The following is a 25,221-nucleotide window of genomic DNA, read 5'->3' on the forward strand; positions in this document are numbered from 1 at the left end:
AATCAGGAGTGTGATAGAATACTTCCCACTTACCTGCTTTACACCATTCAGGATAAAGCAGCTTGCTTGATTGGCACTGGCACCACATCCACAAACATCCATTCCATTCACCACCAAATGCTCAGTACACACTGCTACTATCTACAAAATGCCCTGCAGAAATTCACCAAAGATCCTGAGACAGCTCCTTTCAAACACACGATCACTTCCATCTGGAAGAACAAGGGTAGCAGATATATCGGAACACCGTCACCTGCAAGTTTTTTTTTCTCCAAGCCACTCACCATCCTGACTTGGAAATGTTCATCGTTCTTTCACTGTTGCTGAGTCAAAATCCAGGCATTCACTCCCCTCCATAATGGCATTGTGGATCAACTCACTGTAGGTTCAATAAGGCAGCTCACTGCAATCCCCTCAAAAGCAACTAGGAACAGGCAATAATCCTGGCTAACCTAGCCTGCAACATGCGCATCCCACATATGAATAAAAAGTAAAACTACTCGTCTCAGCCCCACTTCCCCCTCCCACAAATTGAATGTAAAATTCAATCATGTTATGGTTGCTGCTACCTATGGCACCTTTACAGTAAGATTATTAGTCTTAGCTCATTGCACTGCATTAAGCTCTTGGGCTCCAGAATGTGCTGTCATAAGAAACTATCCTGAAAACTTTGAGATCCTCATCTAGGCTATCTTTTAACCATCTGACTTGTTCCACTCTTTTTGTAAATAAAAATCTCTAATTATTCTTGCTGTTTTTGACAAGTTCTCATCTTTTTTACCATGCTTTACAGTTGGTTCCTGTTTAGAATCACGTGCAATACTCCTACAAGTGATGATTTGCCTTCAACATTGCTTATTTCTATCCTTTCATTTCCAACACCTTCCCAAATTTAATCCTTTTGTGCCCAGGATTTAGTTTTGAAACCTTCGCTCCTTCCCTCGTTGCAATGTTTTGCAAGCTCACCAGTTCCAACACAGTTCAGGTGGAGACTATCTATCCTATTGGCACAGATCTGCCTTTTCCCGATTACTGGTGCCAGTATCCTGTGAACTGGACCTTATTTTCTGCACACCTGTGTTGAACTTCACACATTCATCTCTCTTGAATGTTGTGTGCCCTATGCCAAATAATTGGATTAAACTTGTGAGGTTCTTTTTAAATTGGTGTCCAGCTCTTCACATTGACTATGCAGAGCTTCCTTCTTTATCTTGCCTATGTTGATGGAACCTACGTAGACCACGAAGGCTGGATCTTACACGCACTCCCCCCATCCCATGCAAGCTCCTGTCCAGTACTGAGCAGATGTCCCAATGTTGTCCTGTTTTGTGTACCTAAATAAGAGAAACAATCCTGTTTTTCTTTCCCCAATGGTGTTATTGTATAACACCTTTTCTCCCATTCTTCATGTAAGAAAACTCAATTCAAGCTCATTCAACTCCAAATCAAATCAGCTATTTTTGCCCTTCCATTCCTTTGTAGTCAAATGCAAAGTAATCTGAAAATCCAGCAAGATCATATACTCCAAGGGTGAAGGTTATCAATTCAGTAACTTCACATTTGAAGTGCTTGCCACAATTTACTTCACCTGCTTTGCAGCACACACCAAGTGGTCCACTGAATAAGTTGACACTGCCTTGTCAAAGTTCAGATGAGGATAAAAAATGTGAAACAGATTTGTTTGTTCATGTCCATTATGTTCTGTTAAGTTTCTTAAGGGAATAATACTGCAGATTACTTTGAGCTCCATGCAGTTTGGTTATGGCTTAAGTCCTGGCGAAAGCGGATGGTATGGTGATGAAAGCAGAAGATTTTAAGATTGTTTAGTGGGCAAACCTGTTATCCTAGGTCTCCCAGTCATCTTGGTAACAATATCTGTTCCATTGATGCAGTTTATACCCAGTTGTTTCGCTTTGTTTTAAGCAGCTGGTGTTGTGCAATAGACAAGACAGTGGCCTGTTGTTATTAGGCTATCTTTGTAGTTTTTCTCTGCAACTTTGGACCATCCCATAGAAGTAGTCAGAAAATAAAGATGGTGACAGTGACGTGGCATATTCATACAATGTGATTGGTATTGGAATTAAGTTGTACAGAACAGAGATTTTCAATTACAGCTAAAGAGAGAAACTCTGGCAGAGAGACAGACAGTCGAATATCCCGCAGCAGGCAAACTCGTAGAACACTAGTGCAGTACAGGCCCTTTGGCCCTCGATGTTGCGCTGACCTGTTAAACCAAACTGAAGCCTATCTCACCTACACTATTCCATTAATATACATTTTTATCAATGACCATTTAAATGCCCTTAAAGTTGGCGAGTCTACTACTGTTGCAGGCAGGGCATTACACACCCTTACTACTCTCTGAGTAAAGAACCTACCTCTGACATCTGTCCTTTATCTATCACCCCTCAATTTAAAGCTATATCCCCTCGTGCTAGCAACCTCCATCTGAGGAAAAAGGGTCTCACTGTCCACCCTATCTAATCCTCTGATCATCTTGTATGTCTCTATTAAGTCATCTCTTAACCACCTTCTCTCTAATGAAAGCAGCCTCAAGTCACTGGTAACATTCTACATGACTGTATATACTGCCAAGGGAAAAAGCACTTATGGCCTTAAAACTACGTAGAGCTAGAAAAATAGCTCTCTCAAGTATTTACAGATTACATTGGGTATCAATGAATTGTTGGAACAGTCTGAACATTGGGTAATCGATGAACGGTTCCAGTTAGACTTTTAACCAGAGAGTGCAAATAAATTCAGGGGACAGCATTTAATAAAGTTAATGTCTTCGGGCAAGGGAAGGGTTTTTTTTGAAAAGAAAAGCAAGCTCAGTTCCAGTCTAAATAGGTAGAACATTTAAGAAGTACTTGCTGTTTAGTGAGGATTGCTATCGTAGTTGCAGGGTTCATTAAGCATGACTACAGTAAGGAAAACAGAGGGTCATAGAAGTAATTGAGCACTGTGAGCCTTCAAAAATCCGAATTTGAGCAATAAAGTAGTGGAAGCCAAAGCAGGCAGTTCAACAGAAGAAAATGCAGAAACTTCTTTCCCAGTTCATGGAAAAATCAGATCTGATCTGTTGGTTGGGAGATACTGTTGCTCCCTCAATCACTTGCTCCTTATGTTGTTTGACACACAAGTAGTTCTTTGAAGTGTTACCTCTTTTTAGGTTGACACCTCATTAAGAATACCTGGTGCTGCTTTTGGTATGCCCTTCTGAGCTCTTCATCGAAATAGGGTTGATTGCCTGACTTGATGGTTGTGGTAGACTAGGTAATGTGGCAGCCATGAGATTGCAGATTGTGTTGGAGTACATTGCTTCCCCTGCTGATTGCCCACAACACCTCATGGATGTCCAATCTTGAGTTGATAAATGGGATGAATTCAAACAGATCTATCAAGCTACACCACATGATGGAGGGTATCCTCAATGTGAAGACAGGACTTTATGCCCATAATGGTTCAGCAGCGGCCACTTCTGCCAGTACTGTTTAGGGTTGGTGAGGATAAGTCAAATGTATTTTTTTTTTTCCCTTTTGGCTCCCTCTGTCTGCCGCATTCCCAGTTTAGCAGCCATGTCCTGTTGAACTTGATAGCTCAGTCACTAGTGACGCTACTGAGCTATTCTTGATACTGGACATTGAAATCCCCCACCCAGAGTACATTCTGTGCCCAGGCTACACACAGTACGTCCTCCAAATGGTGTTCAACATGGTGGAGTAGTGCTTAATCAGCTAAGGAGGCTGCAGTGAGAAATAGTCAGTGGGAGATTGCTGTGTTTGACCTGATGCTATGTTAATTTTTGTTTATTATTTTAATCTGTTGTTCTAATTGACCTGTTCAATGATGTTATTACACAACTCTGGAGCAGATAGAATTTGAACTTGGGTCTCCCAGCCCAAGGGTGGGGGAATTACCACTGTGCCCCAAAAAGCCACAAAGTCGAGGACTTCCAGGACAACTTGGTCCCGACTGTATGACAGCTGCAGCTATCTCTGCTGGGTCTGGCTACCTTGTTGCCGGGCATTTCCTGTCCAACAGTGAAGCAATAGTTTCAGAATAAGGGATCGCAAGTTTAAGACGTGAGGATTTACTTTGCTCAAAGCGTAGTGAACCTGATAAATTTTTCTTCTGCAGAAGGTGTCAGGTCTGGGTCACTAAATATATTCAAGGCTGAGAGACAAATTTTTAATCTGCCAGGGATTTCAGGGTTTTGGAAGAAAAGGCAGGAAAGTGGAGTTGAGGATTACCAGATTAGCCATGATCTCCTTGAACAGTGGAGCAGGTTTGGGCTGAATGGCATGCTTCATCATAAGGTTTTGTGTCTGGGACATAACTGTACTCAGAGAATCATACCTTATGGACTGTATCAGGTTACTGTTTGACACATCTGTGAGTCAGTGCTGCCATTTTGGCATGAGGCCTCAGATGCGAATAAGGAGTACTTTACTCAGTGAACAGGGCTGTTTGCCAGGATACAGAGACCATTTAGGGGTGAGAATAAAAAAAAATTCTTTGCTCAAAGGATGTTTGAGTTAAGTTTGCTACCAAATAACTTTAAGCCCAACTGCCAGAATGCATTAAAGAAATAATTAGACTTCAGGACATTAAAGGAGTTAAAGAGAGCAGGGACAAAACCTCCAGAATAAAACTTGTTGTTTCTGGTGCCAAGATTGATGCCAGCTTCTCCATTTCAGGAGTGCCGAAGAAGGGTCACTGGACCTGAAATGTCAACCCCGTTTTCTCTCCACAGATGCTGTCAGATCAACTGAGTTTTTCCAGCAATTTCAGTTTTTGTCTCCAATTCATTTGTTTCTTTAGACTTTGAGCAGTTTGTCACAAGTGAGTGGCTTGCTAGGCAGTTTTGGAGAGCAGTTAAAAGTCAACCAGATCACTCTGGGTTTGGTGTCACATGTAGGCCAGACTAGGTAAGGATGATCCATTTCCTTCCCTGAGAACATTGGTGAGACAGCTGAATTTTTATAACAATTGACAATGGTTTCATTGCCATCATCAGTCTCTTAATTCATGTTTTTCTTTTGTTGAAGAAACCAAGTTCCACCATCTGCTGTGGTTCAAAATCAGATCCCTAGAGTATTGCCGGGGTCCTTGGCTTTTAGTCCATTGTCAATGCTACTACTTAATTTGACCTTAGTCAGAGCAGAAAATCCGTAAGTGAAGCTGTGGTTAAGGCAGTAAGAATTTATTGAGGCTGCAAAAAGTGGAATTCATTTGGGGAAGCTCTTAAGATGAATGGGGCTCTTCACTAAAATTGTAAGATGAAAAGACATAACTACAAGTAGTGTGGACAGCACGAACCATCTCAGGAAAGTTATCTAACCCTCAAAAAAAAGACAAATGACCATTTGGCTGCAAAAGGTTGGAAAATCCTCCAGGAAACATACAAACACAGAAAATAGGATCTAGAGTAGGTTATTTGTCAGATTAAGCCAAATCTGCCTTATGAATATGATCCTCCATCTTGATGCTTTGTCCCTGCACTCTTTAACTCCTTTAATGTCTGGAAGTCTAATCATTTCTTTTATGTATTCTGGCATTGGGCTTAACAATGTTATTTGGTAGCAAACTTAACTCAAACAACTTTTAAGCAAAGAAATTTCTTTATTCTCACTCCTAAATGGTCTCTGTATCCTGAGACCAAGGCACGTTGTTGTAGGATTCACTGCCTGGACTAGCAAAGGATCATTCCTGCATCTGGTCTGACCAGCCCTGTCAGTTTTATACATTTCTTCAAAACGCCCTCTCGTTCTTCTAAACTTCAGTGAATGCAGACCTAGTCAACCAAATCTTTCCTCCTATTACAAACCTAATACTGTAGGAATTGGAGCCTTCACTGCATTCCAGCGGCAAGTGTAACCTCCTTTTGGGGAAGGAGAACCAAGTTGTATGCAAAACTACAGACGTGATATCAGCATGGCCCTGTACAGCTGCAGTACGATATTCTTGCTCATCTTATAATAAAGGTCATCATACATTTATGATTCAAACTGCTTCCTGCACCTGCATACTAGCTTTCAGTCAGTGACTGGCGTACAGTGACATCCAGATCCATTTGTGCATCAACATTTCCCATTCAATCATTATTTAAATAATATTGCTTTTTTTTCTACTGAAGTAGATAACATTGCACTTATTCATGTTATACTGCACCTGCTAAGTTTGTAAAACATGATTTCTCTTTCATAAATCTGTTGTCTTTGCCCAATCTTGTTAATATTTTCCAAATCCCACTACCTATCCTTGATAATCCATTCTAGAAATTCATCTCCACAGTATTATTGCTAATATGTTTTGCCAAGTCTACACATAAGTTCAAGTAAGCTGACGATTGCTGTAGTACCCTTATGTTTCCCTAATTATCTGTTTAATGTATTTTTTTTTTGGAGGCTTATATACAGTTGTCACTTATGTTTTCCACCCCTTGTTGCTTCTTAGCTTTGCTGAAACTGGTTTTATACCTAGATATTTGAGCCAGTACCGTTCCTCATTATTGCACTGATTTCATCCATTTCTAACCACCAACCCAACTGTTGAGGGAGCAAATTGCTTTAGAATCCCAGCTTAAGGAAACGTTAGTTTTTGAACAGTTGTTGAACCATTGTTTAAGAGACAACTCAAAATATTTCAATGGGTTTCCTGGATTTATGGCAGAATCTAAAAGAAGGAATGTCTTGCGATTAACAATGATGGCATAACATAATTGTCTGTCTTAAACCAAATGAGACAATGTTCAGGTGGCAACCATCCTGGTACACATGTAATTACAGCAGATTTGATCTTGTCATCTTATCTCATTTGAGAGAAGAATTTTTGATTTTTTGTTTTTCAAAGGAGAATTTGCTGCGCAAGTGACAGATCATGCTAAGTCAGTATAGACAGGTTGGGCTGAAGGGCCTGTTTGTGCTGTATGACTGACTTGAAGGAAGCAGCACTCCTCCAGGTAGCTGTTGAGTTCAATAAAGCAACCACTGGACAAATGCAAGAATCCAACCTAATTAACAAATTGGAATCTGAGTCTACATACTTCAGCACAGATTGTCCAGTAAATATAGGTGTGCTCCAATTGAGATGGTTGAATGCATGGAAGCCACAGATGACTAATGTCCAGGTATTCAGGTCATGATCAAGAAGAAATCCTTGGTCTCCAAGAAAATGACTGATACGGGAATTCTGAAAATTCAATAAAGAAAATACTACTTTATCAGGGCAGCCATCTTCTGTGTTGAGAATTCATGGGATTAAATGTGTTCCAGATTATGTTTGGAGACAATTTTGTGTTTCAGTAATAAAGAATTCCACTGTGGTGGAAATCTGGGGGATTCAGGGTCCGCCAGATGAGCTAATGTACCAATTGCTTGGGCTCAGCAAGAATGACATCCTCTGAAGGATGTCCAAGAAGTAAAAAGAAAAAAATACTTTGCAGACCTCATGAAATCTAGAACAAAATCAAGGTCAACAGTCCTCCAGTCAAAGATCTACCAGCCTTTCAAGTCTGAAGAATATTTCTTTTTCTGGAAAAATTATCAAACTTCAAGACCACCTTCAAGTCCATTCTTTGAGGATTTTAAGGATTTGTTAGACTTTACAAATGACAATTTAAATATCTGTTGTGAATGTTTGTTTTCTCTTGAAGGGATGACTATTGCTGTTTAAATATTATAAACTTTCATCATTACTGTATTTTAATGTAGAAATTGTTAGTTAAACTCATTCAAGCCTATCCACAACTGTCACTTGAAATTAATTTACCTCAAATTTTTTTCACAACTGCATCAGCTGCTCCTTTAAATTTCTTTTTGGAAATAAGGGAAATCTTGGTTTGAAATACAAGGCCTCAAATTCAAAATCAGCTATAGCACTAGTTGCATAATGAAGAATATTCTGTACGTTGCCACTGTATGTTAATTGGATCAATCTCTCCCAGTATGTAATTATTTTCTTAGCTCATCTGGACTCTTGTAGTTGGTACTTGAGTTAGCGCCGAATGTTGATCCTTGTTGAGTAGAAGAACTACAAAAAAGTTTAACTGCCCCTCCTAACTTGATCATCTTTCAGCTCATGGGTGTTTTGCAGAATGGCCCATGTAACCTGCAACCTGACAATCTGACTGTGAAGCCTAATTGTGCTTGTCTTTTACTTTAGTGGTTTGTAGTGATTCAATGTCTCATTGTGTAAGTCATGAACTGAAATGCTGAAGCCTTTATCAACAGCCTGATGCTTTCAAATTAATTAGATCATTGCGCAACATTAGTATTAAAATCAGCCTATGACAATCACCCATGTATTCCCATTAGGTCTAGTATTGACATGCCTAATAAGCTCAGATGTTTACAGCACTGAAAAAGGCTGTTAGCTATCACATCTGCACGATCAACAAAGATCTGATTACATTTAATCTCACTTGCCAGCTGTTGGCACGTTGCCCCAGAGGTTATGGCATTGCACATGGACATCTAGATACTGGATTCTCCAGCATCTGCAGTTCCCATTATCACTCTAAATACTGCTTACATGTTTTGAGAATTTGTGACAACTATACGTTCACACAGTGAATTTCAGACATGTGCCACCCTCTGGGTGGCATATTCTCCTTACCTCCCCTTTTAACCTTGCCCATTTATCTTAAATCTATGCCCCTGATCGTTGGCCCCTCTCTTAATATAGAAAGCACCTTCCTGTCCACAATATCTATGACCCTCATAATGTTATACATCTCCTTCAGGTCCCCGCTCAAACCTGGTTGCTCTAAGAAAAACAACTCCAATCTGTCCTCATATCTTAGACCCTGCAGCCCAGAGATCCTCCTGGTAAAGCTGCTCTATACCCGCTTTGTAGTGCATTTGCATCCTTCCTTTAATTTGGTGACCAGAATTGCATTCAGTGCTCCATCTGTAGCCTAACTTGTATTTTGATACAGTTCGAACATACTTCCTTGCTCTTGTACTCCGTAGCAATAAAGGCAAGTGTCCCATTTACGACCTTTTTAATCACCTTATCTGCTTGACATGGTACCTTCAGGGATCTGTTTGATATACAAATTGCAACCCTTCTGATCTGCAGTGCTTTCCATGGTCCTACCATTCATAGTGTCATCCCACTGTTCTGACTACTGAGCATTTCAATGATATCCTTGTCCAGTTGACACTATCCTCCTTATATTGTTTATTACACTACTAACTTTTGTGTTACCCATGAAAATTTTGGTCAACCACAGAAACTCTGTACTAGTACTCCCTGCTTCCTGCCACTCGGCTAATCTTGGATCCAACATGCCTCTCTGCCTTGGTCCCATTGGACTCCAACTTTCTCGATTTAGTTTGCTTTGAGGATCTGATCAAAAGCCTTGCTAAAGTCCACTTAGACCACATCAAATGCATCATCCCCCTTAGTTACCTGTTTGAAAAAATTCAATTAAATTTGTCAACAGAACCTTCCTGGTAACAAATCCATGCTGCGTAACCCTGATTAATCTGCATCTCTGTAAACACAGGTATATTCTGTCCCTCAAAATTCGTCCTAATATTTTTTTCACAACCAAGCTGAGACTCATTGGCCTGTAATTTCCTATCCCTTCCTCCTAATTTTAACAGTGAAGCGTCATTCGCAGCTCTTGGGCACTTCACCTGTGACCAGAGAGAATTTGAAAATTACTGCCAGGACCCCTGGTAACTTCTCCCTTGCCTCAATGAATAGGCTGCCATACATCTCATCTGGCCTCAGCAAAATTATCCATTTTTTTTTAAGGCTGCTAAACCTGCTAGTACCTCTGCTCTCTTTCCTTTTCCTTTATTTTACCATTAAATTCTTTCCTAACTTCCTTCTAAGTGAAGCCCCTACCCAGCCCTTTCCATACTCCTCTAGGGACTCTACTGTATTTGAGATCTTCTTAAAGTTTATTTTCTTAACCTTAAACTTTGAGCCAGAATCTTCTGTCTGTCTCCACCCAACAGTATGTTTGCCCAAAATAAATGCAAAGTGCTTGAGAAGCTTAGCAGGTCTGACAGCATCTGTGTGTGGTGTCGGGTGGGGGGGGCGGCGGAGAGGGGAGAGAGAGAGAGGGAGAGGGAGAGGGAGAGAGAGAACATCTTTGCCTGTTTTTTTGGGTATTTCATTTCCACTGATCTGGCCTAATGTGATGATCCCTCCAGGGTATCATACTTCCTCTCTCTATTGATGATTGCTTAATCAATTATACAGCCCATCATCATCTATCTCTTGCAACACAGCCCACTCAACCCCCACCCCCCACATGTGCTCTCTTGCACACACGCACCCCAACTCTGGCATCTGCCACTCCTAAACCAGGAATATTAACCTCCCAATTCTGCCCATCTGCCAGCAACATCTCTGTCGTAGCTATGATAAAGTTTTTCATTCATTATAACTCAGGTGCCTTGCATTGAAATATATTCCATTTGGCTTTATTAATCTAGCTTCTTTCTTATCTAGCCTACGTTTCTGCTGCCTTCCAGACTCTGTTACTTGTGTTTCAATTTATAACTCCGTCTCAGCATTTCCTTTCTCTGAATTCCTTAGCAGGATCCCATTTCCTTGCTAATGTAGTTTAAATTCTCACTACCAGCATTAGATTAGACTAGATTACCTACAGTGTGGAAACAGGCCCTTCGGCCCAACAAGTCCACACTGCCGCTTGAAGCATCCCACCCAACCCATCCCCATACACCTGAACACTACGGGCAATTTAGCATGGCCAATCCACCTAGTCTGCACATTTTTGGGCTGTGGGAGGAAACCAGATCACCCGGAGGTAACCCACGCAGACACAGGGAGAATGTGCAAACTCCACACACAGTCACCCAAGGCTGGAATCGAACCTGGGTCCCTGGCGCTGTGAGGCTGCAGTGCTAACCACTGAGCCACCGTTCTGCCCAGTAAACCTCTTGCAGGGACGTTGGTTCCAGTCCTGTTCAGATGTCAACAATCCAACTTGCACAGGCCCTAGCTCACCCAAAAACAGTTTCAGTGCCTCAGAAATCTAAATCTCCCTCCTTCATCCATGCCTCAGCTGCTCTGTTGTTCTATTCCAGTACTCGTTACTACATGACACTGCAATATCCAGAGATTACTACCTAAATTTCTAAAGTCTGCTTACAGGACATCATTTCTCTTTCTTCCTAGGTCATTGGTCTCAACATGGTAGAATTTAGCATTCAGTTTGAGAATTGAAAATTTGGGGTCAGAAACTGTGCTATGCTTAAATGAGGGTAATTATATGGGAATGAATGAGTGGATTAGGAAGGGAGTTTAACAGAGAAGTTGGTGTTTTGAGGAATGGGAATTGGTTTTTAGAAGGTAGTTCATGACTCAGTAAAGATGCTTCCCAGACATATGAAGGATTCTGCAAAGGGGATTAACTGACGCTTAACCAGGGAACTTCCAAACCATATCAACTTGAAAGAAATAGACTTATTTGTTATAAATAATAGCAGTGAGCCTGAGAATTGGGAGTTTTAAAAGTATATGTAAGATGACAAAAAAAGGCAGAAAATAAATAGGGGTAACTAGCAAGCAAATATGAAAATGGACAATTAAGTTTATTTAAATATATGAAAAGGAAGAGATAAGTAATGGTGAACTTAGGCCCCTCAGAAAATGAGGCTGGGAAGTAATGGGGAGCTATGAAATGGGGTCAGAGTTGTACAAGATGTTTATGTTGGTCTTCACAGTAGAATTCAAGGATTAGTAAATAATCAGGGACCTAAGGGCCGAGATGGGAAAAGGAACTAAATACAATAACTATCACTCGTGAAAAATTATGCAGGCAACGAACCAAGCCAAAGGCCAATAAAGGACTTGGACCTGATGGGTGGTATTCTGGGATTTTAAAAGAAGGAGCTGCAGAGGTAATTGATGCACTGGTAGAATTATTCTAAAAGTACTTAGATTCTAGAAATATCCAAAAAGATTGTAAAACTTGTAATGTAACACCTTTATTTAAAAAGGAAGGGAGATGAATAGGTAACTATGGGCCATTATCTTACTATGTCATCAGGAAAATGTTACTGTCCATTATAAAGGATGTAAAGCAGAACATTTAGAAATACACAACATAATCGAGAAGAGCCAGCATGGCTGTGTGAAGGGGGAGTTATGCCTGACCAATTTATTCCAGTTCTTTGAGGATGTAACAAACAGAGTAAGTAAAGGGGAACCATTAGATGTAATCTGTTTGGATTTCCATAAAGCATTTGATCAGGCACTACACATTGAGACTACTTAATATTCAAGCCTGTGCTTTTTGGGGTAGTTGGGATTTTCAGGGTGGCACCCTGTAACTAGTGGAGCGCCACAGGGATCAGTGCTGAGGCCACACTTATTTACAATATATATCAATTACTTGGATGATAGAAGTGAATGCTATTAGCAGGTTTGCAGATGATACAAAAAAATAGGTGGGAGGCAAGTAGTGCGGATGACACAGTGAGTCCATGGAGGGATATAGACAAGTGGTGGGTGGAATATAGGGTGGGACAATGTGATTGCACCCAGGCAAAATGAATAGAAGAACTGAATACTAATTAAATGAGGAAAGACTGCAAAAAGCTGCAGCAAATTTTGGGTCGTCTTGCATGAAACATGAAGTTCAACAATTAATCAGGCTGACATTCCATACGCCTTCCCTATTTCAAAGGGAATAAAAACAGTCAGGCCTTGCTCAAACTATACGAGGCACTAATCAGATCTTACTGAGAATACTCTGAACAATTTTGATCCTCTTATCTTAGGAAATTAGTATTAGAGGAAGTTCGGAAGATATTCACTATGTTGATCCTAGGTATGGAAGGATTTTCTGAAAGGTTCAGCTTTGAAGTGTAGAAAATTGAGAGATGATCTAAACACAATTTTGAGTGGCCTCAATGAGGTAGAAGCATAAAGGTTATTTTCCCTTTGGCAATGTTCAATGTTCTGTCTAATTCATGTGGCTGTGCTTGGGCATAACCACTCTGCTGTGCTGAGGCCAATTGCTGTGCACAGAACAATCACAGCATTGACTTGGTTCCAGATGTTGCTGCAATGCATATGTCTTGGAGGCTTGTTAAGAAAATTTGAGGGCATGCTGCTTGTTGTAGAGTCTAAAATCAGAGGGCGTAAACTCAGCATAAGGGCTTGCCCGCTGAAGGCAGGTATAAGGAAGACTTTTTCTTTCCTCTGAGGGTGGTAAACCTGTGCAAATCTTCACTCCAGAGATCTGTTAAAGCTGGCTGAGTCTGTGTATTCAAGCCTGAGGGCGACAGAATTATAATCATTTAAAGGAATTAAGGGTTACAGGGGAAAGACAGGAAAGTGGCTTGACTAGCAACAAATCATCCATGATCTCATTGAATGGCAGAGTAGACACACTGGATCAAATGACCTGCTTCTGCCTCTTATGATTGAACTTGGACTTCAACCTCTGGCTGTTGACCCTCTCCTCTCAATGTCTGCCGTCATTCCATGATATCCTTTACCCTGGCACCTGTGAGGTAATGCATCATGCCGGACTGATGTCAGTGGCTGTCCCTCTGCCTCACGTTACCAATATTGCCCATTCACATTTCTTCTGTCTCCATCCCTGAGCAGCTGGACCACTCAGCCTTACTGCTTTGACTCTAACTGGCCTCCTTAGAGAAACCTTAACTCTTACTTTTCGAAGGCTGAAATATGTTTGTGAACTAGATGCATTCGAGGGGTTCCATCACCACCTGCCTGGTCTCGTCTTTTTCTGTCTGGCAGCCTCCTGTATTGTTTATGCTTGCACTTCTTTAGACTGCATTTTACCACATTCAGAAATATGGTATCAGTGATCCTCTCAGCATCATGCATGCGCTGTAGTGCACCTAGTTCCAAAACTTAGAACTCAACTTTCTCTAGCCAGAGACATTGCCTGACGTATCTAGGATTTTCCATGTAGTACAGGATGGACTAATCACGGGAGTGAGCTCCCCAGTCATATCATAAATGAGTAGAAAATGAACCCGTGCTTTTATTTTACCCTTGCACCTATTTAAATATCATCTGGAAAAATCTTATTCTTGTTTGTCAAATAAGCAATCAGAATGCCTTAACTATCAAGTTAAGAAATTTAGTTTTGATGTTTTAAAACTTAGATAATTATCTGTCTGAAGTTCTGTTCTAGCTGGTATTTCAGAGGCCTGGGAGCAGTTGTCCTTTTTGTTTCTTAGCTGAGGAATGATGTGAAAAGGGGAGCTACAGGAACATGTAAAGCTGAGGGTGGTGAAAACAAAATGTTAAACTTGCGGTTTTTCTTTTTGAGGATAAAACCTTTTTTGCACCGTGTAGATGTTTCACACGATGCTGCAAAATATTTAGAATTAAATTTGTTAGTATTTTGTAGTTTGAAAAATGTAAAAGTTGATCATATTATTTGTATAGTTTTAAGTCTTGGATCCTCTTTTATGTACTTGCAGATATGTAAACACATTACTGAAGCTGATCCCTCAGGTCCTGCAACTGCAGGAGCAGCTGAGACAAGCAGTTCAAAATGGGGACATGGAGACATCACACGGTATCTGCAGAATTGCTGTGGCTCTTGGAGAAAATCACTCGAGGTTTGGTTTGCAATAATTTTATTTATGTTGCACTTCAGTCCTGTTTAACAACTGTTGCTTGCCAAAGGGTGAAAAAAAATGAAACCTAGAAAATGTAGTTTATAATGAAATAAGACATCTGATTTGGAAATGTTTAAATCAAGCATGTTAACTTTAGTAAGGGCCTCGTTTCTGAGTCCTTGACCTAATTTATGATAAATATATTGGTCTCTACTTGGAGAGTTGAGCCTTAATGAGTAACTGTACTTTTAGAAAAGAAGCAAACACCTGTAATTTGTGTGAAAATGAACCAACTTTTTGATGGAACTTCCTACCATTGGAAATTTCAGGAGTAGGAAGTACTGTGCAGAATTATCCGTGAAGAAGGTGGAACATTAGGTACAGGAAAGGTATTAAGACCTAAACCAATTATGTAACTGTTAGCAGAATAGTGGGGCAATAATGAATCACATCATTTGTGCATTGTCAGATTAGTTTATTACAATTCTGTTTCAGCTTTGAACAAAATATGAAAAATATCTTGCTGTTATGAAGTATTTTTAATCATCTTAATCACTTCTGGGGCAGGTGGTACTTGAATTCTGGCCAAAAAAAATAGGGATACTGTCACTGTGCCACAAAAGCCCTTAGCTTGCAACTATATAGTGCCCTCGAAGAAGGAAAAAACATCCCAGAGTGTTTCACAGAAATGCAATTAGACTAAAGTTAATATTGAACCAAAAAAAGGCACATTAGTCTACTAGATTAGTAATCCAGATGTCTGAACTAATGCTCCAGTGACTCTACTTCACATCCCACTGAGAGAACTAGGATTATTTTCGATTAAAATCATTTAATCTGGAATGAAATGTTTGTTTCATTAACAAAAAATAAATTGCCAGTAGTTGTAAAGCCTGAGTTGGGTGAATTTATGTCCTTTGGAATTAATGTTAGCTGTCCAAGAAGGCAGATTGCCATCACCTTCTCAAGGGTTGTTAGGCATTGGTAATAAATGCTGCACTTGGTCCAAAGTTAGTTTGATTGGAGAGCCTTATAGCCATGGATGTAGTTGGAGAGTAGAAGGAAAATCTGAGAAGGTTATTAAGAAAAATGTTGAAGTGAAGAGACTTGTTAAAATAAAAATTCCACAGTTATACTGAAGCCTGTACCTGTCTTCATTGTGTTAATGTTTTCTCTTGTTAATGAGATGCATTGCTGAAGTAAAATTATTATTGCGTTGAATACTAATTCGTAGCATGGTGATAATATTGATGTTCTAAGAGTAAAGTAATAGTTTCTGCATTCGTGGAATTACCTATACCATTTTATTCTCTTGAAATTATGTTGCAGCCAAGTGTTCATTGAAATTTTCCCAACTAGTGTGTGTTTGTTCCTTGTACAGAGCCTTGTTGGAGCAAGTGGAGCACTGGCAAACATTTCTAGCACTTGTCAACATGATCATGTTTTGCACGGGAATTCCAGGCCACTATCCAGTGAATGAAACTACAAGCTCTTTAACGCTAACATTCTGGTACACTCTTCAGGTATGAGCAGCATCTTTTCCATATTTGCATTTTATTCATACTAACTCCTAATGTCGGTTTTCAACTAAAATGTATTTTGAGCTGGATAGTAAATAGACTAATTTTAGTTGCCTATACCAACTTGCATTGATGCTTTTAGAAAATTTTTAAATTTTTTTTCCAAATCTCTGGATGAATGTGATTTTTTTTCTATTCCAAGCTTCTATCCAGTATGGTAAGGAGATTTCTCAAACTAGTTTAATATCATTGGGTTCCAGCAGCCGTTGAAAGCTAAGCAAAGAATTCAATGCACTAACAACCTCATTTTTATTGTTTATTTTCCCTTTCTTTGCTGCAATCTGCAGCTTACAAAAGACCTGCATCCGAAATGTTGGTTCCTCTTATTGCTGCCTATTCTTCCAAATAAGTACAGCATTTTCTGTTTCATATTTGCAACATCTGCAGTTTTGCTTTCAGTCTAAATTGTTTTAATCCATTCCTCTTCCATTAAGCAGAAAGACATTGCCTGATGCAGGCCTTTTGCTGCTCAAGCCAAATGATTTCTCTATTTGTCCTCAAGACTCTCTTGCTTGTGCTCACACTCTGCCTCGCTTTCTTGCTGTCTGTCTCCCTGTCTTAAGAACTTCTCCATGAAAGTAACAGCAGTAAGATGTTGATCAACATTTAAGTTCTCAAGTTTGCTTGTGCTGCTGTGACGATTCTTGTTGACAAAAAGAGAATGCATGCAATTAAGTGTTGCTGATATGAACAAATAAATAGGACAGAAATAGACAACATGGAAGGAAGGTGATGATATAGTAGTAATATCACTGAACTAGTGGATCAGAATATTCTGGGGATATTGGTTCAAATCCCAAAAGGCAGATAATGAAACTTCAATAAAATTGAAAATAAAGAGCTAGTCTAATGGCAACCACGTAACATAACAATTGTTCATTAACTTTGGTTTCTGTCTGCACAGCTGCTGCCAGACCTGCTGTGTTTCTCCAGCATCATGTTTTAATTTCAGATTTCCACCATCACCAGTGTTTTGCTTTTATATTATTCTAACTAACAATGTCAAACATGAAATCTCATTTCCTTACTAATTCTTGTCAAAACCATTCAACCAAGTCCACCCTAACTCTTCTAAACTCCTGTAGAAACGGGCCCAGCAATCTAACCTATCCTAATAAGACAATCACTCATTCTAATATCAATCTAAACTCTCTCTCTGAATTGCCTCCAATGCATTTAAATCCTGACTGATTTTATTGTCACGTGTACTGAAATTCAATGAAAGGCTTTAACTAAGGAGACCAAACTGCACATGGTGTTCAAGAAATCTCAATGTCCTGTATAACTGAAGAATAATGTTTCCTTTAATTGTTTGGTTCTCCCATTAGCCAACCTTGATGGTGTGCTGCACCTCTATGCTAACCTTTATGATTCATGCACCAGATACCTAAATCCCTCTGTTCCTTGGCATTCCATAGGCATTCTCCATTTTAAATAACACTTTTTTTTTATCCTTCCTGACAAGGTGAATAAATTCATTTTCCCAAATTATACTCCACCTGCATTATAGATGAGGTTATTGAAATTACATTAAATTGAGAAGAGTATATAATGCTGTGTTTGTCATTTTCAAATTCAGTGATCCATTCAGACGCTTGAAGCTTGGCTGAAAATAGTGGTATTGTGTTATCAAGAACAATGTTTTGAATATTTGGATCTTTATTTGCTCATATTTGTGATCTCATATCCATCTGCTCATCACATTGTATCCCTCCCATCTTGCTTTGATGGGATTGGTCATTGCTTGTTGTATTTTCATGGTTGAACCTCTTCCTCATCAAAAGTAACAATCTTTGATAGTGTTGATGAATATAATTTTCGACAAATCAGACTCAAAAGACATCAGACTTCTCTGGTTAAAACTCTGATCGCGATTGAAAATTATTGTTTTTAAAAATTATTCACTATGGAATAGTTGGGCAATCTATTGCCTGTCCCTAGTTACCCTTGAGAAGTGATGGTGAGCTGCTTCTTTGAATCACTGTAGTCCATATTTTATTGGTAAACCTACAATGCCTTTATGGGCAAAATTTCAGGATTTTTATTCAATGACCCTATAGAAAGGTGATAGCTTTCCACGTCAGGATAGTGAATGGCTTAGAAGGGAACTTGCATGTAGTTGACTATTGTATCTGCTGCCTTTCTGCTTCCAGCTGGAAATGGTTGTGGATTTGGAAGATGCTATCTATCTAGGCAATCTTATAAAATTTCTGTAGTGCATCTTGTAAAAAGTACACATTGCTGTTGCTGAATGTCCAGTGGTGGAAGGAGTAGATGTTTGTGGATTTGACGCTAATCAAGCAGACTGCTGTGTTCTGGAAGGTATCAAGCTTCTTGGTTGCGGTCGGAGTTGCATTCATCTAAACAAGTGGGGCATATTCTTGATTTTTGCTTTGTAGATGGTGTACAGACTTTGGACAATCAAGAGATGTTATTCATTACTGTTCTTTACTGGTCTCTAACTTGCTCTCGTAGCCATTATCTTTATATGGTGAGTCCAGTTGAATTTCTGGTCAATGGTAATTCCCAGGGTGTTGATAGTGGGGATTCGGTGATGGTGATGCTGTTTTAATGTCAAGGGCCAAAAGATTGTCCTTGTCTTTGTCTTTTATTGGAGATGGCCATAGCCTGGCACTTGTGTATAAATGTTATTTGCTGTTTTTCAGTACAAACCGGGATATTGTCTAGAATTTGCTGCATGGGCTGCATCAGTGTCTGAGGAGTTGTGAATGGCGCTGAATGTTATGCAGTCATTGGTGAACATTTCCACTGCTGACTTTATAATTGAGGAAGGTCATTGACAGGGTAGCTGAAGGTGGTTGTGCCTAGGATCTTACGCTGAGGAACTCCTGCAGAGGTGTCCAGGAGCGGAGATGACTGACTTCCAACAACCACAGCAATCATCTTTTGTTTCAGAGATAGTAGGAACTGCAGATGCTGGAGGATCCGAGATAGCAAGGTGTAGAGCTGATGCTGCTTGGCCAGCTGTGTTCATCCAGCTCTACACCTTGTTATCTTTGAACATTTTTTGTGCCAGGTATGACTCCATTCAGCACAGAGGTTTCCATTGATGCAGGTTTTGCCTAGTGTTCTTCGATGCTACACTCAGTCAAACGTGGCCTCGCTGTCAAAGCCAGTCACTCTCCCCTCTTCTCTTGAATTCAGCTTGTTTATCCATGTTTGAACCAAGGCTGTGGTAAGGCCAGGAGCTAGATGGCTCTGGCAGAACCCAAACTGGTTGTCGCTGAGCAGGTGCTGCTGTTTAGCACTATTTATGACTGCTTCCTTCACTTAACTGATTTGAAATTGTTCATCTATTGGTAAATTTTCATGGAATTATTGAATGATGCAGTGCAAAGGCGCCATTTAACTCATCCTATCACTTTGAAAGATCTATCCAGTTAGTTCCATTCCCCTCCATTTTAACGTAATGTCTCTGTTGACTTTAGACATGGAATTTTTCCAAGTGCACATAATGATGAAATAGTACATAAGCTCATTGGAAGGATACTGAAGAAAATGGATGAATAATAAAACCTAAGGTTTAAATTGCTAACCTGCTAAAAGTGTGAATGCTGGTTAAGGACACTATTGGCATTTCGAGATTTAAAAAATAGTGACAAACAGAACGAGAAAAGAAAGTACTGCAAACTTTGTTTTAACTGACGCCTTTTGAATCAGCACATTTAATGATAAACTCGCAAAAATTATATATCAAATACCATGATCACCTTAGTACTTAAGCTGTAAATAAAGCGTCAGAATGATGTGTATACCACCTGCATGATGTTTCTATTACTTTGATTTTAGATGTGGAGGTGCCGGTGTTGGAATCGGGTGGACAAAGTCAGAGTCACATGGCACCAGGTTATAGTTCAACAGTTTGATACACTATGCTCTGAAAGCTTGTGATTTCAAACAAACCTGTTGGATTATAACTGGTGTTGTGTGACTTCTGACTTTGATTTTAGGTGTGTTGATGATTTTACATTTCTTTTTGAGAGGTGTTGACATCTCGAAGCTTTGCTTGGTCAGACTTTACTGCAGTAACGCATACCTCTTGGTTATCTGGAATATTTCGGTCAACTAACACATTTCTGGTCCTGAAAATGCTGGTTAATAAACGTTCGCTCTATTTGAGCACAACCAGACCAACGCTTACAGAAAGGACATAGAGAATACAAAACGGTAGCACTACTAGTAGGCAAGTACGACAGAAACTGGAAATTCCATACAGAAATTGGAAATGCTGAGCCAGTGAGGCAGCATCTGTGGAACGAAAGAGACTTAACGCTTCAGTTCATTGGAAAAAAACTAGCACATGACGAGAGTATCAGCAGCATGTTTTTGTTCTTACAACAGCTTTAACTTGTACTTTTGCAGCACATTTAACGTAACAAATGTCAGAATACCGGTAAGTTCTTCGTGGGAGTATTATCAAACCAAAGTTGACATGAAGTCAGCTGGAGATATTAGTGTAAATGACCAAAAGGTTTATCAAATAGATGTTAAAGGAATATGTTACAAGAGGAAAGGATTCTAGAGCTTGCTTGGGGGGGGTGGGGGGGTGGGGGGGGGGGGGTGATCAACAGTTGTAGGCACAGCTGCTGTTGGAGGAATGATTTTAAACTTGAGGTGTGCAAGAGGTCAGAATTAGAGGAGTCCACAAATCTGAGAAGTTGCCAGGAAGTAATTTGAAACAAAAAATGAGTATTTTAAAGTATTAAAATTATTAAGTGCTGAGTCCTAAAGTTTCCAGTATATCGCAACTCTCCTCATAATTATGGTTTCCAATGGGACCGTTACTTGGGACGGTGGGGGGGAAAGATAAGAGAATCTTCACCTATCAATATCCTTTTGTGCGTCCTCACTTCTGTAGCCTTTAAACTGATGTTCAAATATTTTTGTTTGTCTGTAATGACATCCTCCATTTGCTATTTCTGTGTTTTCTTGGTACCTATCATTTGAAAGCTTTGCAAAAGGTTTGAGAAACCACCACTATTTTGTAACATTATTCTAATACTTTAATTTCCTTAAATTTAGTTTGGAATACAATTCTGTAATCCCACCAATAATGTGCGTCTAGCATCCATTCAAGATGCATTAGAATCCTGATTTTGGAAGCTTGACAATTTCTAATTGAGCTTGTTTATAGTCTGTCACAATCCATTTGGCTTCATGTTGCGCCTGTGGTAGCACCTTTTTGTTGTTTCAGAAATACACAGACACAGATGGTTGAAAGAATATTAAGATGAGTCGAAAAACAGTTATGTGAAGAGAAACAAGCATAAATTTAGAACTTTGCATCGTTAGAATTCTACATCACAGCTGTGGGCAGTCAATCATTGTCCAAGGGTAATAGATTTTTGGATACTGAGGAATTTGGAAGTTATGGTATTAGTGCACAAAGCTGGAGCTGTGATAAAAGACCAGCTATGATCTTACTGAATGTGGAGCAGAGTCAGAAGTTTTGTTTCTCAGCGTTGTACAAAAGTATAAATATTTACAATTTAAAATGCATATAATTAGGTAAGCATACATCTTGAGAGTTTGAGTGAATAGGCTGCCCCTAGGATCTGTTAATGCATTGCCATTTGGACAAGCCTATCAAATGCCTTGACTCCAGTTTTTTTTCCACTTTTATAGAGCAGAAATTTTGCTGCTTCCTATGAATCTTAATGTGTACACATCTGGATTTGAAAACTTGTGTCAGGAATAGCTTGATCAAACGAAATGCTGAATCTCTCAACTCTGCATACGTTATTCAGTATAAAGCTGGCCAGCTTGGTTGGGTGGAATTAGTCATTGTTTTTGTTCAGAATTTGTTGTTTTCCATGCATTTCTGCAATTCACTGGGGATTATACTTTCCCATGTGACCTCAAAGTTAAATACTTAGTGAACAGAATTTTTTTGAATTTTTAGTACAATAATTTTGAGTGACCAGTTAGAATGATTTACTTTGGGAATTCACTTAAAATTGTAATTTTATGTTCATATATCAAAAGCATAGTTTAGATAAATTTGTTTCTTTTTAAATAGCATGATATATTTATTCCTCTGTTTACTAATGGGGGTATAGATTTTGATTTAAGATATTTAGCTAGCAATGTTCTCAGTGAAAATTGGAGGGAAATCATTTTTGCTTTTAATATAATGTGTAAAGCATTATGAGCCTTGTAATCCTTTGCATTTCTTATTTTAATAACTTTAAGTATTGCCTTTTTGTCTGATATTTAGGATGACATAATGTCATTTGAAGCAGAGAAACAAGTGGTGTACCTGCAGGTTTATCGTCCTGTCTATTTTCAACTGGTTGATGTTCTGCTACACAAGGCTCAGTTTCCCTCTGATGAAGAATATTCCTCCTGGTCTTCTGATGAGAAAGAGCAGTTTAGGATATACAGGTGAGGAACTGAAGGGTTTGCTTTAAAAGAAATGTTCCCAACTGAACAATTTTTCATTCAACCTGGAATTGAGGTGCCTATTGTCATTTTCACTCCAAGGCATGCATTTTTATTTTTAAATTCCTTGCTGTTTGAACGGTTGCTGATGTGCCTAGAACAAAGCAGTCGGTAAAACATGTTTCAGTCCTGTTCCATTGGTGGTTGTGAAAGCTTTATTTAGTTTTGGTAAATCAATTTTTAGTGCTTATTTTCAATTTTCTGAGTTCCATGTCGTGACCAGGAAAAGACTATCTTTTAAACGCGAGCACACTGTATGTGGACTCTTGTGCAATGTTGACATCCTTTCCTGTGAACAAGGAGGCCTGGGTTCAAGTCTCACCTGGTCCAGAAGTGTATAATAACATGTCTGTCTGGGTTAATTAAGATAGATCTATAACTTGGTGTTAAAGCTTAAATAAACAAAGGAAAATGTTTGCATTTTTTTTCGTGTGCTCGTCAATGACTTCAAGAACATGTGTACATTAGTGAGCAGCCAAAACACATTGACCTGAAACATTTTGGGATTAATCCTTAATCCTGAGTTGGCAGATGATTTTTGGGGTGCTGATCTCAGCAGGGAATGCTAATAATTAATATTACTTATGAGGTAGGAAGAAAATCATTTTTTGTGTTGGCTTCTCATTATTATGCAGTGGTCACTGCATAATAATTAATTAGTTGTTAGTTAGCTGCTGACAGTAGCTTTTAAATGTTTAGAAATGCTACAATCTTTAGAGAGAGCTTTTTTGCAAATGGTATGGAGTTTGCCACAAGACAAAAAATAATTAGTCGGAAAAAAATCTGTTGGCTCAGAGCTAATATCGGGAACCTGAGTCAGAAGTTGTAGGTTTAAACCAGTCCTTGTTTGTGATTTAGGCTAATACTTCACTGCAGCACAGAAACGGAGAAAAAAGCTAAATAGTTTTTTTATTGCCAGAGGTGTTAAATGATGAGATGTTAAAACAATATCCCTCTGCTTCCTGAGATGAATATAAAGGATAGCATGATACACTTCAAAGAAGAACAGAGCAGTTGGTGACTCCTGATCAACATGTTGCTCAATGAATATTGCCACAGTAGATTATCTGAGATAGTAGACCACTCTGTCTGTGACTCCCTTGTCCGCTCCACACTCCCCTCCAGCCCCACCACACCCGGAACTTTTCCCTGCAACCGCAGGAAGTGCTACACCAGCCCCCACAACACCACCTTCACCCCCATCCCAGGTCCCAAGAAGACTTTCCACATGAAGCAGATGTTCACCTGCACATCTGCTAATGTTGTGTACTGCGTCCACTGTACCCGTTGTGGCCTCCTCTATTTTGGGGAAACCAAGCGGAGGCTTGGGGACCACATTGCAGAACACCTATGCTCAGTTCGCAATAAACAACTGCACCTCCCAGTCACAAACCATTTCAACTCCCCCTCTTTCCTCAGACGACATGCCCATTCTGGGCCTCCTGCAGTGACCCAACGATGCCACCCCAAGGTTGCAGGAACAGCAACGCATATTCCTCTTGGGAACCCTGCAACCCGATTTGGTATCAATGTGGATTTCACAAGCTTCAAAATCTCCCCTCCTCCTACCGTATCCCAGAACCAGCCCAGCTCATCCCCCGCCTCCCTAACCTGTTCTTCCTCTCACCTATCCCCTCCTCCCACCTCAAGCTCCACCCCCATTTCCTACCCACTAACCTCGTCCTGCCCCCTTGACCTGTCCGTCCTCCCCAGACTGATCTATCTCCTCCCTACCTCCCCATCAACACTCACCTTTACTGGCTCCATCCCTGCCTCTTTTTGATTTGTCTGTCTCCTCTCCACCTATCTTCTCCTCTATCCATCTTCTATCCGCCTCTCCCTATTTATTTCAGAATCCCCCTCCCCCTCCCCCTCCCCCATTTCTGATGAAGGGTCTAGGCACGAAACATCAGCCTTCCTGCTCCTAAGATGCTGCATGGCCTGCTGTGTTCATCCAGCTCAGCACCTTGTTATCAAGGTAGATTTATTTGCTTATTTATCTTTGACTGTGTTTTGTAGGAGTGCCACCTCTTGGTGGTGCAAAGAGCATGCTAGTGCATAAACACTACCTAAACAGTGCTACATCACTGCCAAGCGACAGGTGCATCTGCCTTCCTGCCAGAAACATCGTATACCAAGCCAGCCTTTGGGTATTCAGTAAAGCTGGAATAAAATTCATGGTGCCATCGTCACTCCCTCACTGAATCCAAACTCAGTCTGGAGCTGCTATCTGTCCCTCACCCATCCATGAGGATTTACCCAGCTTTCTCCACCCTTCATGACTGTTGTCCCCTTTCACAGCTTTTGACCCCATTCTAAGACCTTTTGTCCTTAGGAGAGGCATTTTCATCTGTGCGGCTGGTGTGACATTGTTATGCGTGGAACATAGTGAAGAAGTCAGGAAATGTACCAAAGAAAAAGAGACAGCCTATAAAGTGGCCAAGAGCACTGGGAAATCAGAAGATTGGGCAGGCACAAAAACAAACAGAGGATCACAAAGAGAGAAATAAGGAAGGAGAGGATCAAATATGAAGGTAGGCTTGCTAGTAATATTAGAAATGATAGTAAAAGCTTCTTTCAATGCA

General features: G+C 39.9%; 1 protein-coding gene across 5 annotated transcripts in view; it reads left to right on the forward strand.

Annotated features, from left to right (window-relative positions):
- The window catches only part of ipo13b (importin 13b), a 180,111-nt gene that overhangs the window by 50,219 nt on the left and 104,671 nt on the right, over positions 1-25,221 (forward strand). For all 5 annotated transcript variants that reach the window (XR_007248427.2, XM_048539244.1, XM_048539246.1 and 2 more), the window contains 3 exons: positions 14,454-14,594; positions 15,976-16,117; positions 22,413-22,579. Coding sequence is in view for 4 of the 5 variants with exons in the window: in XM_048539244.1 (XP_048395201.1) it covers positions 14,454-14,594; positions 15,976-16,117; positions 22,413-22,579 (450 nt within the window). In the remaining variant the exon portion in view is untranslated. The remainder of the gene's footprint in view (positions 1-14,453; positions 14,595-15,975; positions 16,118-22,412; positions 22,580-25,221) is intronic.

The sequence above is a fragment of the Stegostoma tigrinum genome, chromosome 8, assembly GCF_030684315.1.
Source record: "Stegostoma tigrinum isolate sSteTig4 chromosome 8, sSteTig4.hap1, whole genome shotgun sequence".
Lineage (NCBI taxonomy): Eukaryota > Metazoa > Chordata > Chondrichthyes > Orectolobiformes > Stegostomatidae > Stegostoma > Stegostoma tigrinum.